The sequence below is a fragment of the Manacus candei genome, unplaced genomic scaffold (genome assembly GCF_025592945.1).
Source record: "Manacus candei isolate 608988 ecotype Guabito, Panama unplaced genomic scaffold, ASM2559294v1 h1tg000057l, whole genome shotgun sequence".
Lineage (NCBI taxonomy): Eukaryota > Metazoa > Chordata > Aves > Passeriformes > Pipridae > Manacus > Manacus candei.
Window position 1 is genome coordinate 12,983,891 of NW_026138105.1, and position 15,448 is coordinate 12,999,338.

General features: G+C 49.7%; 1 protein-coding gene across 1 annotated transcript; it reads left to right on the forward strand.

Annotated features, from left to right (window-relative positions):
- Positions 1–4,540: 4,540 nt before the first annotated feature.
- Positions 4,541–14,854, forward strand: LOC127478047 (BPI fold-containing family B member 4-like). Its single transcript, XM_051803182.1, has 15 exons — positions 4,541–4,652; positions 5,405–5,519; positions 5,994–6,098; positions 6,346–6,501; positions 8,079–8,142; positions 8,533–8,596; positions 9,027–9,118; positions 10,154–10,327; positions 10,992–11,045; positions 11,539–11,706; positions 11,818–11,885; positions 13,009–13,051; positions 13,520–13,583; positions 13,917–13,993; positions 14,553–14,854. The coding sequence occupies exons 1-15, from the start codon at positions 4,541–4,543 to the stop codon at positions 14,574–14,576; spliced, it is 1,380 nt and encodes a 459-aa protein (XP_051659142.1). The 3' UTR covers positions 14,577–14,854.
- The last annotated feature ends 594 nt before the right edge of the window (positions 14,855–15,448 follow it).

Genomic DNA, 15,448 nt, shown 5'->3' on the forward strand with positions numbered 1-15,448 from the left:
TGCACGAAGCAGGAGCCCTGGGTCAGTGTGAGCCTGGGCTCGGCTTGGCACTGCCTGCTGTGTTATGGGAGTGATGGGGATTAATTAAGCTGCTCTGCCCTCCTGGGCTGCTGACAATGGAAGCTGCTAAATCAGCTGTAAATCTGACCCTGGGGATTGTGGGTTCCTGTCAATCCTGGGCTAAAGTTCAGTCTCAAAACTTGAGAAGGGTTTGATTCCTTCAGTTCTTACTAAAGCCCTCCGGCTCCTTTCTAGGAGACTTTAATTCATGTTTTGGCAAATTCTGTTGCTAGAAATTAGTTTTGGAGCCTGGCTCGGGGAGGATTCATCCATCCCAAACCAACCAGAACACAGGTAACCCTACAGGGACAGGTGCTGCACTAACACTGTGGTCCTGGTGCTGAATTCAGCGTGTTACAATGCATTGGGGAGCTCAGAGGGAACTCCCTCTTTCCACTTCCCTGAACAATTTAATTAATAAGAATGGGAAAAATCTCCCCTGAGTAAGCCTGCTTGCAGTGAGGCAGAAGAAACACAGCAGTGAGTGATACTTTTCTGTGCATTTCTTTTCCAGGCTCTGACCTGAGCTGCCACTGGCCAATGTGCCCGACCTCCTTCCAGGGCAGATCCAGCTGTGTTGCCATATTCCCCAGTCTCCATATTCCCCAGTCTCCATATTCCCCAGTCTCCATATTCCCCAGTCTCCATATTCCCCAGTCTCCATATTCCCCAGTCAAGTGCTGGGTGGGGAGAACAGTTCATCACCTGAACTTCAGCTCTTCGGAGACCAATCTGGGAGTTCACAGCCCAGGTACAGTCAGTGCTTAAAACCTGTTTTGTTTTCCCCCCTTCCTTTCCCAGTTTCTGTTCTAGCAGCCCAAGGCAGTTTGAAGTTTGCTGTGTCATTTTCCTCCCTGAGTGCTCTCTCCTTCCCCTCGAGCTGCTGCCTTCTTGTTGGCATCAGGGAGTTACTTTCCATCGACGTTTGAGCTGAGCAGTTCATTAATGTTCACAGCATCCATTTGGAAGGAGTCACTGACTCCTAGGAAGTGTCACTGTGAGGGAACAGGCTGAACATCTGTACAAAGCAGCTCTATCACAGGCTGCAGGTCCTGCCACCAGATTTAGGTTTTTCACCTCGAGAGACGGGATTCAGTTTATCTATATTCTTAATAAGGAGTTACTATTTACACATTAAAGAAGTTTTACAGTCTGAGGTTACTCTTTCATGGTTCTGGACATTAGAGAAAAATAATCCATTAATTTAATCATATTTAATGAATTATTATATTTATATACTTTAATATTACTCTTCCAAACATCCTGTTGCTGTTTAACCTGCCATCTTACAGAACCACAAGTTCAAGTCAGTGCAGGATGCCAGAAGCTGCTCTGGAGCATCTCTCCTCTGTGGGTGTTGGTCTTCCTGTAAGCCCTTCCACTTTCCAGCATTTGTGTTGAGATAATCTCTTCCTGATTTTCTTCCAATGCTTTATTTCAATATATCTTCCCTTGTCACTGCAGGACTGAATCCAGCCTCCTGGTAAGTGATGTCTAAATCACTGCTGCAAGGAGAGGATGAAATATGGGCACGTGAGAGGGAGGCAAAGGATATGGCCGAGGAAGAAAAACTCACAGAGTAAGAAGAAATATGGGCAAGGTGTGTAAAACGGTGTGTTCCTCAGCTCCTGCTCACTGCTGTGATACAGGACATGTGTGTGTGGACACAGATTTCTGCTTCTTGCCATGGAATGGTGAGATGATCCAATGTGAGTGTGTGACCGTGCTGCGTGAGTGCATGTGCGTGATGACTCAGGTATTTATTACACATGCAGAGGCATCTCTGAAAACAGCTGGAAATCCACCTTTGTGCATGCTCAGCAGCTGGCTTTTGCCAGCAGCAGTGTTCCTGCAGCCTGTACAAGGCCAGAGCAGTCTCATCAAACGCTTCACTGTGGGCGTTCGTGGTGACTGCTTGCTCTGTACATTTGGATGAGGCTCTTTGAAGGGGATTAAAAAATGGTTACCCCAGGCAATAAAAGCACACTGGGGCAAGCAGCAGAGGCAGAAAAAAAAACAGTGAGTGTAAATCATCCTGAGTCACCTGGGGAGAAAATGGGGAAGGTGGGATGGGAGCTGGTGGTGGGATGTGGGAGTGGGATGGACTGGAGAGGGGCCGACTGTGGAAGGACCTGCTTGTGTGTCTCCAAACTGTGCATTCCATGAGGGACCTGGGGTGAGCTGTAGTGCTGATCCATGTCTCTTCCCTGCAATCACCATCTTGGCAGGCAACTGGGTTGCACCATCCAGGGGAGATGGGTTTTTTACTTCACTCTGCTGCTCCGGTCTCCTCAGAGGGGCTAACATTATTCATAGGATCATAGATTGGTTTGGGTTGGAAGGGACCTTTAAAGATCATCTAATCTAACTCCTGGTTTTGGGACTAGACTGTCACTAGCACATCAAATGTAGTCCAGGATGAATGTGTGTTAAGTAAAACAGGAGCTCCTACAGTGTTTCTGTGATGAGGCTGCTCCACTGAGCCTGAGCTCACAGCAGCACATGCTGAGGGACTCGAGGGAAGCACTTTGTTGCTGCAAGAGAGAGCACCTTGTGCAGTACTCAAGAGCATCCTAAGGCTATTTTTGCAGCCTTCTGTATTCCCATGGGACAGAGGGCCCTAAACTCACTGTGGTGGTAGCAGCTTTCTCCCAACTTCAACCTGAACACATTGGCTTGTGTTTGTTCCTGTGCCAACGCTGTCCCTGAGCCTGGGCAGGCCTCCTCTCCCCCTTCTCCTTCTCCTCTCCCACATTTGTGGAGAATGATCATATCTCTGCTGCTCTGTGTTCCGTGAGGCCGAGCACGCCGGCCCCTCTCCAGTTCCCCCACTGTCCCGGCAGCCCTTGGCTGCCCAGATTCCCCCCAAGTGTGTCCCTGTTGAACATGGGTGACCAGACCCGAACAAAGTCCCCAGATAAGATCTTCCTGGGGCCCTGCACAATGGAAACTTCCGTGAGGCCTGGCCAAGGCATCTGCTGAGGGGTGAGATTCTCGTTCCTGCGGGATGAGATTTTCCCTTGAGATCTGTGTTCCTGCTGCCCTCAGCTCGCTCAGCTACCATAAGTGCTGCTTGTTCAAAATTGTATTTATTGTTGTCTCTGTACATTTTGATACAATTTCATTTTTTTACGATCAATTTGTGACACGTGACAGATCCAACTGAAATCAATTTGAAGCTTGGTCTCAAAAAAGCCAACACTTGTCAGTTCTCTGCAACCTCTCCACGTCGCTTTTTCTCAAGAAAATCTTTTTCAGGGCTGCACTTGCAACAGAAGTGAGCATTGTAAGTCCCACAGCTCCTCAGGGATTGGCAAAAGCAGATAGTTTCCTACTTTAAGCCTCCTTGAACCCCTGCTCATATGCTCTGCGTGCTGCCTTCCTCCACAGCCAGCCCCATCAGCCTCCTGTCAGGTTCAGATGCTTTAATAACTGATGGTATCCTAAATAAGTTGGTTTCCTCAAAGCGTGGGGATCCCTGCCATGGTTGCAGAGCATCCTTTCTAAGACAGACTGGGGGAGGAAAAAGCAGCATCCGTGTGATCCAGGCCACAGAGGGAAATGGCAGCCCGTCAAGGCAGTGGTGACGTTGCCACGTATAAATCAAGAGAGGTGGCAGCTGGGTGTTGCTTGCAAGGAGCAGGAGCAGAGGGATGGCTGCTCATGGGCCAGGGTAGGCTGTGAGGAGAAGGTGTGTCTGCTTGGCTGCAGGTTTTATATAAGGGTGATTCTTTCATCTCAGCTGCGGGGAAGAAGGAACGTCGCAGAGCCTTGAGGAGCCCAGAGGAGCTTGAGTGGAGCCAAGGCCCTGTCTCAGCTGGCTGTGGCTGATCCAGGTAACATCCTCTGTTCACTGGTTGTGTGGTGGCAGGGTGGCAGGTGTGGTGGCAGGGTCCTTGCTCTGGAAAGACACGTGCAGTGTGCCTGGTGCTCGGCTGCTTTATTTGGAGATTGTGCTGGGCACCAAGCTCCCCATCACCAGCCTGTGTCTGCCATTTCGTAATTAAATTTGTGTTGATAATTATTAAATTATAACTTTTAGCTAGCTTGTTTTTATCACTTATGCTTCAGTTTATTGCTTTTGAAAGTTAGAAAGAACAAGGATGATCCTCAGATGCTTCTCTTGGCAAAACCCCTCACCGAAACACCTGCAACTGCTCATCACAGGGATACAAAAATAACTTAAACATCAGTTTGGGGGAAAGCAGTTTTGCTTCTTTTGAGTGAATATTTTGGGCCAGTCACAAGGGACCAGGAAAAGGCTTTTATTGACCCATATGTGGAGTCTGTCCATATGTATGGACATGAAGAAGGTCCTGCTGCTCTGGGCTCAAGAGTCTGACTTGAGCTGGACAAAGAGTAAAGGAGGGATTTCTTGCTTGACTTCTTTCCTCCTAAAGACGCTGGGATCTCTTCTGATAGGATTTTTCCCCACTGTTCCCTCCGATGTCTCCCTTGCCAGCAGGGGAATCTTCTGGAGATGACGGTATTGAAGCTTTTTGGAATCATCTTTTTCTGTGGCCTCCTCTCGCCCTCTCAGGAAGTCTTGTCTGGCCTGTCCTGCGCTGTCAGTCCGAGGGCCATGCAGAATGGTAACTACAAAAAAGCATGAATTGTGTTTGTTTTGAAAGCTCTGTGGGATCATGAAGGAGAATAAAACCTCCCGAGTGTCTTTATCCTTATTTTATAGCTCCTGCAGACTTTGCTCAGAGCCCCTGAGAGCCATTGCTGGGTTCACAGGTCAGGGAAATCTCTGCTCCACAACTGGGACATGTTTCAGTACCAAGCAACCACATAGAATTTCAGGGCTAGATCTGGGTTATTTCCTCTTTATGTCTCATTTCCATATTGGAGTAGCTGATATTTGACAAACAGCTGCTGTGAAGTAGCAGCCACGATGATAATATTTACAATGTTCCGACTTGTTTCAAGTTGCTTCTACTGAAAAAAAAAAAAACAAACAAAAAAACCCCGAAAGCAAAAATAAACAGGCAAAAATCAACAAACAAAGCCACTGACAAATGGAAAATGAGTTGTGAGTGGAAGTTCAGGCTCTGAGTGGGGTTGCTGGTGTTCCTGGCAGTGCACAGCCATCATGTGCCCTCCAAATTGGAGGCCTGGGATGTTAATTCACCACGGGGAGCTTTGGTTTAGTGCACGTTGCAAAATAGCATCCCTTTGTAGTTAGACTGCATGGAGACAACTGGTAGCTCCATGAGGAGTTCTGGGGAGCAAAAGGGCTTTGCTGTGCCCCATCTTTGCCAGGACAGAATCACAGAATCAGGTTGGATCTGACTGACTGGGGAGAGGTCACTGCTGGTCCTCACACACAGATGTTTTCCAGTTCTCTCAGATGCCATAATTCATAATGGGCTTCTCCAGCAGCACCTGCAGGGCCTCGTGCTCCCCAACATCATGGGTGAAGGGGGTCTGCTGAACTCTCCCACCAGCATCACGGGGTAAGTGCTTGGCTGTGAGTGCACCTTCGCCATCAGTTCTGAAGCAAGACAAGCTGAGCTGCTAGTGGTGTGGTTGGCCCTGGCCGTTATCCTCATTTTACCATGATACTGAAATTCTGACCCAACTAAAGTTGTCTGTGTGGCAGCAGTGCAGGTGACAAGGTGCACTGCAGGTTATGAGTGTGGGTGCAGAATGACAGCTCTGATGATGGCTGTTGATGTCTGAGATGCTTGACAGCACTGAGAGAGGGGAAAGGGACCACAGAGGGGAAAAAGCTGACAGCTCTACAAACTTGGCTTCCACCCCAGTCTTGTTCTAGGCTGCCTTCTTTTGGCTTTCAGCTGTCCCTTATCCTCTTGCCTCCGGCTGGAGGTGGCTATGGTGCTGTGGGTGCTGCAGGTTCCTCATGGCTACAGCTGCTCAGCTGCTGGAAGATGTTTTTAATTTGTGCCAGCCTTTGCTGTTGTTCACAGCCTGCACCTCGTCCAGGTCCGGCTGCCCAGGCTGTCGGTGGTGCTGCTGCCAGGGATCGGGGTCCAGCTGACCATTGGGGCAAAACTGCAGCTCAGTGGCAAATGGTGAGTGGGGGAATTCGTGGTGGCCAACGAGGGGAACCCCTACTCTGCCATATTTTGCATCTTTTGTGGATTTTGGGCTGTTTCGTACCTTATAATAAAGTTACAGAGCAAAACAGGCAACGGAAGATGGCTCTTGACATTGGTAATGGTCTGAAGGAGAAGGAGGTGCAGTCTTCTCCTTCTGGCTTTGCTGAGTTTCTCTGGGTAGAGGCTGAGAGATGAAATCATCCCATTTTCTCTTTTGCAGCTTGGTTGGCCTGCTCTCAGAACTAATTGATATCTTAGTGGATGTGAACATTACCGCAAACATTAAATGCACGAATTTTGAATCTGGCACGGTCCAGGTTGTCACTGAAGACTGCCTCTGCATTCTTGGGGCCATAAAGATCAAGGTCCTTTCTGGGTAAGTGCCTGTGGATTGATGTTTTCCATTGCATGCAGTCCTCTTCTCTTTATCCAGCAATATGGACAGTCTGCCAGGACACAGGCAGTGCTCAGCTGATATAGAGCCAGGCCTCAGGGATGGAATTTCTTTCCTAATGCCAAAGCCAGTTGCTTCAGTGGAAATGGAATGAGGTTTAATTTCCTCTGTTTATCTGTGGAAATTTTAAGATCTGAAGCATGACTTTCTCTAGACTTAGCTAGTGAATTGATATCCAAAGGGTACAAGTAATAGGGCAGGGAGAGTTCTAGGGAAACAGCACCATTGCTTGCCCAGGTTTTACATTCTGCCTTTGACTGCTGTTCCAGGTGAATGCTGGGCATGTGGAGTTTTCCTCTGATTGCTGTGGATGTGGGTAATTCCATGCAAATGTCCCATCTCTTGCTCAGTCTTATTAAATTCTTGACAGCAAGAATTTGCTGACTTCGTGTGTTGATGAACGCAGCAGTAAATTGATCATGGGAAATATTTTCTTTTATTGCTTTTGAATTGCTCACTTTTCAGGTTCATTGAATTTCTCCTAATTATTTTTTGCATTATGCATTATATATTTCAATCAGTGCAGCAGCTGCTTTGAAAAATGCTGTGCGAGTGAACAGAAGAACATGGCTCACCTGCTCTCGGGGGTCATGTTTTAAGTTTTAGCAGGATTACAGTGATGGTGTGTGGGAATTGAGTTCCCAGGGGGGTAAAGGAAGTGTGGATGTACATGATTGACTTCATGGCCACTCCTCAGATGCATCTGTAGGCAGAATTTTGGCATAAATAACAAGATGCTCTATGAGTTCCTGCTGTCTGTGGCTTGCCAGCTCAACAGTCCAGAAATATATTGATTATGAGACGTAACTGGCTTTGTGCTGCTGCAGGCATTGCACGTCCCGAGTGAGCTGTTCAGCAGCAGTGTGGAAATGTCACACAGCAGATTTCTCCTCTTGTTATTCCAGATGCAAATTGTTTGTTCCCAGTAACGAACATGAGGCTTTTCCTAACAGCTCTCTCTTCCCTTAACTACAGCACTGATTTAAATACCAGAGGGAGACACAAAACACAGGTTACTCTGTGAGAGGCTTGCTCCTTTTGTGCAGTGATATCTGTGCCCTCTAATTGCTGAAGGAAAAATTTCTTCACAGAAAGGGTTGTCAAGCATTGGAACAGGCTGCCCGGGGAAGTGGTAGAGACACAATCCCTGGAAGTGTTAGAAAAGCATGTGGTTATGGCACTTGAGGACATGGTGTAGGGGTGAACGTGGTGGTGGTGCTCAGTTGATGGTTGGACTTGGTGATCTTAGAGGTGTTTTCCAAGTTTAATGATGCTGTGATTCTCAGCAATGAGATTCTCAGCCCTCAGTGGGGCGAGTGACCCCTTTGCCCCCCCGGCCCTCTGTCCAGCCCCTGCTCTGGACAGTGGCAGCCACAGCAGTGGCCCTGAAGGGATGGCTAAGGACCTAGCATAGTGTAAAATGAAGGCTGGAGATCCTTTGGTCTCCCGTCCTGGAGCTTTTTTTGTACTGATTGGGATTTTTTTTCTGACCTTTCCAGCTTGCTCACCCTGTCAGTGAATGAGATGGTGCTTCGCCAGCTGACAGCAACTCTGCCCGCTTTGGTATGGCTGAGGATTGCCCTCCTTTCACAGCTGAAACACAGAGATACTGGGAAAAATATGTTACGAGGTCACAGCCAGCTGCACCATCTCTCTGTGCTGCTCTCCCACATGCCTGGCATGTGCCATGAGGCAGGAAAGTTTGTGGGCACCCTGGCAGCTCTAAAGAGCTGTGGCCAGCGGGACAATGTCTGAGATATTCCCCAAACCAAAGTGTTCCCCTTCAGTGTTGGTCCCACAGCTCTGGGGTTTCTCCCCTGCCCCCAGGTGTTTCACAGCATCCCAGCAGCACTTGTTCCATGGGGCTATAGATGGAAAGGAGGGGGTCTGGGCAGGCTGTGGGTGACGGTGGTGAGGGGGGTTGAGCAGTCACGTTTCTGGTTTGTGTTGCAGCTCTGTCCTGTGGTTGACATCGTGATGAACCTTGTGAACATCCAGCTCCTGGGCACTCTCAATGGTGCGTTTCTTGTGGAGGGTGAGGTGCTGCTTCTCCACGTTCCCCACAGTGGGAAGGGCTGTTCCCATGTCAAATCCATCAGTGCATCAATAGATGCACCCTTCTGCAGGGCTGCTGTTGAACCTTGAATTCACATCCCAGCACTCCAAGTGAACTGCTCCCACCTTGGCCCTCCTTATATCAGTTTTATGTGTTGCCCTTGGATTTGGCTTTATTTTCTTTGATGCTCTTTTTGGGCTATATCCTAAAGGCAGATGCCACCAAGCAGAATTTGGGGATGTTTTGGCCATTTGGAGTAGCAGCGAGCACCTGCAGCAGTGAATCTCAAGACTGTTTGTGGATGTGGGGGTTGGTGGTCTGAGGGGTCAGGGGAGGAGGTTGTGTTGCTGCTTATTTCCTGGTGTTGTAATGATCCTTTTCCTGTGTGTAGCTGTCATCCCAGTTGGCACAGCAGGAACGATCCACTACCAACTGGCCAGCATCCCCTATACCTCTGGCAAGTTCCTGGGGCTGGATTTAGATGTAAGTTAATGCTGGGCAGCAGGTCCCTGGGAGCATGGCTGTGTGTTGCCTTTCAGTCTGCTCACTTCATCCCATGGGAGCTGTAGAATCCTGTGGAGCAGCTGAGCTAATGACTTGTCCTGGAAATGCAAGCTCCTAAGTATTTGGATCTTGATCCAAGTCACCACTAAGCAACTGTGTGTGCTTTTCTTCAAATTTGCTCTGTTTTCAAACTTACCCCGAGTCTGCCCAGGACTTTGTGTTTGTTGGATGCAGCTGCTGGGATGAGCAGCTCTCCTTCTCTTGGGATGAGCAATTTTCCTCCTCCCTCCTTCTGTGCAGACCTGGTGTTATTACTTTTTGCCTTTGCTGTTCAGCTTCTGTGGTGGGTGAATGCTAAACCAGGCTAATGGATGTATTTTTCACTTCTGTCTTACTGGGGGGGGGGGAAAGGCAGCAAAAAGCAAACTACTTTCAAACAGGAGAGCTTAAATAAAAGCAAGTGGCTGGTGAGAAGCAACTGAGATGTGAGCACTAAAGAGGAGCAACTGCTGACAGCAAACACTGCAGCCTCTGAAACCCTACTGCTGCTCTGGCTTTGGAGCAATCACTTTGTAGGGACGAGTCTTTGTCCCCCCAAGACCCCTGGATGGTCAGAGTTGGTCTCCTTAGCAAGTAGATGGTGTCAGTGTGGGACTCTGTGGAGTTGCAGGGTGGCTGATGCCTGGATGGGTGTGGGAGGGCTGGGGCTGCTGGGAGCTGCACCATCACCCCTTGTTTGTCCCTGGAGTGAGACCTCAGGATGAACTGAAGCAGTGAGTTGTGATTTGGACAAAGCACGTTGTTATATGAGAAGGCCTCAGTTACGCACACGTGCCTTTATCAACTCCTGTCATCTCTGGAACACACAGGGAACTGCTCCAAGCCCGGTGCTTTCCCGGAGCTCTGACGAGAGGAGGGCTGTTCAGCTGGCACTGGCCCTGCACTCCTGTCTCAAGGATCTGGGCCTCATGGCTCTGAGGATGGGATTGATGTCCGTGTCACCTCTCCCTGCAGGGTGCAGTGAAGCAGGTGGGAGGCATCACCATCCCCCACGACTCATCCCCCTCCGCTTTGCCTCCGTTGATGGACAGGCTCATGCTCCTGGCGATGCGCCAGAACTTCCTCAATGCCATCCTGACCCTCCTGCTCCGGATGCCGCCGCAGACCTTCCCCTGCACGCCAGATATTGTGAGTGCAGCAGCACCTGTGTTTCATGCCAGAGTGGGTAACAATGGACAGGCATCAGCCTGGCCTCGGGTCTGCTTGGGGAGGGCTGTTTGAGGTGTCCCTGGTGCTGCTGGTGCTGTGTGTGCATGTCCCTGTGCATGTCCCTGTGCGTGTGCTTGCTGGCAGCGGCTCAATCCCCAGTGCTGCCTCCTTCCTGCTCTTCTCAGAAAGCTGTAATAGCACCTGCACTGCTCAGCTGTGCCTGTTTCTGTATGGGCACCCCAGGGACACCTGTTGAGACCAGTTGTGTACTGGTTGTGCCATGGACTCCTGCAGACTGTGATCCCTTTAAAGGAATCTGCAAAATGTCACTGAGAAAAGCCACTGTGTGTGCGCAGAGCCATTACCTGGGTGTTTCCACCTCCTGTGCCTCCAATCTGTACTGCCAGTGGGAAATGTTAGGGGTCCACATACTATCAGGTGTTGAAAGCCTTTGGAGGACATCACCTTCCACAGCTGGGTGCTCTCACCTTAACAGCTGACCAGGAATCACCCAAACAGCTGGGGAACAGTGGAGAGGGTGGGCAGCTCAGGGTGCTGTGCAATGGGGTGGCCCTGGCAGGATGGGTGTTGTTGAAGTCAGCTGGAGTGCTCATCAGGGCTGCTGGTGCTTCTGTTCCCACAGTTCTCTGGTGCCAACCGTCTGCACGAGACCTTGTGGACCATCGCTCCTGCTGGGGTGAGTGACTGGTTCAGGCCCGAGGGTTTGTGAAAACCTCGCCAGGTCTGAGCCGTCCAAGGTATGCAGCTGGAGGTGTCAGCGTGCTGCTGCCAAAGGTCCCCAGCCTTCTGCTGCCCTCCTCTTGCACCAGCATGGCCTGAGCCTGCCCTGCTTCCTGACCAGCTGATGGGAGCGGGCAAAGGGACTGCGGGTTTGCTCAGCCTCGGCAGCCCCTGCCCTTCTCCCGCTCCCTGAGCTGGGGAAAGTCTTCACCCACAGCTCATAGAGACCTAGACAGCTGATAAATGTCTGACACAGAGACACAGATAGCTGACATAGAGAGCTGGTAAATGTCTGGTATCTCCCATTTCCTGGGCACCCTGTGTGTGACCTTGGAGGAGGCTCTGTGGAGCTGTGGGACTGTGAGAGTGTGCACCAGGACTGCTGATCCCCTGCTTGGCCGGTGTGTGCGGTGCCAGTAGCCACCTCCATGTGTTCCCAATTCCCACAGTGCTCCACCTGCCGTGGGACCAGCCCTGTGAACATCAGGCTGACCTTGGGTGGGAACCCCCTCATCCTCTTGGAAGAAAACAAAGCCAGCGTCAAGCTTTCCGTCTTGGTCCAGGTGTTCCTTAACCGTTTAGATGGATCCGTCCTCAACCTCCTGCTGCTGAAGGCTGTAAGTGTGGATGGAGTTACCTCCAAGGGGTGCAGCGTGCAGCCAGCTGGGTGACTGGTGTGTGGGATGGGGATGTTTCCATGAGTTGATCTTCTGCCTCTCTGCTGGCAGGACCTTGGTCTAAACGTCCGCGTGTCGATTGTGGGAGGCAGGCTGGTGCTGCGGCTGGCCCTGCGCAGGTAGGCTGGCCCTGGGCAGGTAGACTGTGCCCCTTGTACTGGCTGGTGACATTCTCTGTGTTGCAACTATAGCTCTCGGTCTGCTGACTTGAAACGTTTTCCATTTCTGTAAACCAGACGTTTCATTTTCTGAATCCGGGGGTTTCATACCTGGCTGATGGCACGAGGTGGATGGACAGGGTGGTTCAGGAAGGATTACAGCAGCTGGAAAGTTTTAGGAGGCTTGGGGGAAAAGTGTGTCAGTTTTATAACAAGGAGGAATGAGGTAACCTGAATAATTGTAAGACTGTCAGCTTGACTTTGATCCTGGGCAGTGGTTAAAAATGCCTGATATTGGACATGAGTGATAAAGGAGTAAAGGAAAGTGCTGTCATTAATGCCAGTCAAGGTATGATTAAAGATTGGAGAGCATTCCTTATAGCAGGAGGTTTGAGGATTTGGGGCTATTTAGCTTGTCAAAGAGCGGATTTAGAAGCAAAATTGGCATAGCTTGTATGCAGCGATATAGGGAATAGAAATGCATCAAAAGGCTTTTAATTCAATAGACAAAGGTATAACAAGATTCAATAGCAGTAGAAAAGAGAAATTGAAATGGAAATAGAGCATCCATTTTAGGTACGAGTAGTGGTGTGGTTGCAGTGATACATGAGGAGCTGTAGCAAATTCTCCAGGTCCTTAAATCCAGACTGGGTGTTTTTACATAGAATTACAGGATGGTTTGGGTCAGAAGGGACCTTAAAGATCACCTGGTTCCTACTCCCTACCACAGGGTTCTAGAAGCTCTGCTCTCAGCTGTCAGGAGCTGACTCCTCTCTGAAGGTGAATAACCTGTGCAGGGAGAGGGAAGGGGCAGCCAGGAGCTGTGTGTGCCCTGCTGCAGTGCTGCTTCCTTGACAAGCAAATAAAAATTAGGTTAAGTTTTTATTTTCCTATTTTATTTTCTCTCTTGCAAGTCTGGCAGTCCCTGCTTTTTGTGTTACAGTGGAGGGACCCCTTAGTGGGTGATGCCACACAGGGGTCCCTGCCCATGGGCTGAGGAACCTTGTGCTTGGAGGTGGCTGTGAGCTTGAGCTCTGGCCAGTGCCTTGTGTCTGACCTGCTGTTTGCTCTCCTTTGCCTGCAGCACCTCCCTCTCCTTGGAGTCTTCCGATGTTGGCATCAGTAATGTAAGTGTCTGGTACCAGTCTGGGCTTTACTGGGCAGGCAGAGCCAGCTGAGGATGGTGCCCTGTAGTTTCAGGAGGGAAGGGAGCCAGGCCATGCCTGTGGGATGCTGTGATGGATTGCTCCTGCTGATGGTCATAGCTGTTAGCTGCTCTGTGGTGTAGGTTGTAGCAATTCTTCTTTTGCTGTTCTTTTTTCCCTTCTGCCTTTTCTAATAACGCAAAGGTAAGGCTGAAATCTGTTTGTTCATTCACCCCTGCTCGGGCAAAGCTCAAACAGACCTGCAGCAGGAGTGTCACCAGGTAGAAGTTTTCCCAAAGGAAGCACTGAATACAAATTGAGGAATAAAAGTAGATTTGCTTTAAAGAGAAGAGGGACCGTTGTTTCTTTTGCTGTGTCAGTGCAGGATGGGGTCTCTGCTGTCACGGGCAGGGCAGTACCCCTCATGTGCTTGTTCCTTCTCTGGCTCAGATCTCGATCCTGAAGCCCCACTGCAGCAGTCTGCTCATGGAAACATTACTGCCTGTGATGAATGGTAAGGTGCCCGGGGTGGCTGTAATGTTGGGAGTGTTTGGATTTCTGGGGAAGGAGGGAAGAAGGGAATGTGTATGTATGTTTGGAAGCTCTGGCAGGAGAGCGGAAGCCATTAAAGCTCTTTGATCCCCATTCTGAGGCTGGAGTTAAATATCCAACCTTATTCTTGCACCATCCCACCCCAACATCAGTCCTGGCAACAGTCAGTGGCAGAGAATGTAAAGAAAGCCAAGTGCATGGTGGTGCTGCAGTCAGTGCCCCTGAGCAGCTCTGTCATGGGGCACGAGCTGGGTCACCCCTTGGTGGTGTACAAGGACCTGTCTGTCTCCTGCAGGTGCCCTGAGCATCGGGATCCCACTGCCAAACGTGCTGGGCATTCCCTTAATAAAGGTGGATGTGCAGATATTAGCGGTGAGTGTTCAGATGGGCTGTTCTCTCCTGCAGGGAACTGGCACAGGCCACTGGGGATGTTTATAGGACCCTACCAGTGCTGGTGGTGTGTACCAGAGCTGTAGATTTTAACCCCTGAAAGGCCAAAAGAGCTGCTCTGTCTGGCTTCCCTCAGATCAGGGAATGCTGCCTGAGGATGTGATGCCCACGCATGGACCCAAGTGTGTCATGAGCAGTGCTCAGACCCCGGGGCAGTTCCTGGTTCCCTGTCCCTTCTTTCCTTTCTGGAGAACTTTATGGAAGCAGCTCTGATGTGGATCTGGGGGGTCATGCAAGCCCTTTTCAGTGGCACTTCCAAAGTGTCTTGAATTGCACCAAGTTCCAGCCCTGTGCACCCTGGAGGTGTCCCAGAAGAGCCGGGATGTTCTCCAACACTTCCCAAAGGATTCAGTGCCCTCCTTATTACAAACTGGACATGAAGATTCTTGCAGGAGGGTTTTCTCTTTGGTTTGTGTTGTGAAACCAGCACGCCTCTAAGTTGAGAGTTAACGTGGTTGTGTCTCTCCCTGCTCCCCTTCAGGGCCTGCTCGTGCTTCTGGTGTGAGCTGGGGAGTGCAAGGCACAGAGGGGTCTGCGGGGACAGAGAGAGGAAGAGACCAGCGAGGACAGAACACCAGGGCCAGCATTGTCTGCTTTTCTTTCCTAAACTTGATTCAAGATTATTGATAATATTTAAGACACTCTGAAGTGAATTGGCTCGTGTGAGTACAGCGACACTTGCATAAGCCAAACCCAATTGGCTGCTCTGTCTACAAATATTTATTTAGAGAAGTTGGTGTGATTTTGGGGTCACAATCAGAGCAGCTGCGTGTGATGCTGCAGTGGAATTGGGAAATTTGTTGTGAGGTCAAACTCTTCCTGATGGAAAAAAGAAGTGAACTTGTTGCATGTGGCTTATGAAGCGAATATCCCCATCCAGGTTTGGGAGGGTGTGAAGTGCCGAGTGGGAACTCAGGATACATTTGTCATGTAACTCTTTTAATAAATGTTCCTACTTTTTTAGTGCTCAGAATGAGGTTCTGGTTTCTGATGCTTCTCAGGGAGAGCTTCTGTCCTGCCCCCACTCTGGGGTCTGGTTCCTTAGTGACAAACGATATTTTGGTTTTGGGTTTGAAAACTCTTTCCACTCGAACTTCCTGAGGAAAGAAAATACTTGGATTTTCAGTGGCTCCTCCTGGCTTGGTAACCTCCTGACCAAATGCTAATCCACAAGCAGAAATCATAATTAAATCAAATTTTCAAAGGTCACGAAGCATTTCCTGATAGAATCTGAAGGGAAACTTTGTTACCAGAGAAATGAGAGGTCTGATAGCCCTGGAGCACACCCGTCTGCCTGCCAGAGCCACATCTGCTTAGGCTGATGTCACAATCTGTTAGTATCTGCACATCACAGGGACAAGAATCACAGCATTTCAG

What these genes read in the sequence shown, in the direction of transcription:
- LOC127478047 (XM_051803182.1), top strand. Translation starts at nt 4,541, where the DNA reads ATGACGGTATTGAAGCTTTTTGGAATCATCTTTTTCTGTGGCCTCCTC. An exon ending in GCTCCTGGGCACTCTCAATG is followed by an intron (nt 8,597 to 9,026) that starts GTGCGTTTCTTG and finishes TCCTGTGTGTAG; the next exon opens with CTGTCATCCCAGTTGGCACA. An exon ending in TCCTGGGGCTGGATTTAGAT is followed by an intron (nt 9,119 to 10,153) that starts GTAAGTTAATGC and finishes CTCTCCCTGCAG; the next exon opens with GGTGCAGTGAAGCAGGTGGG.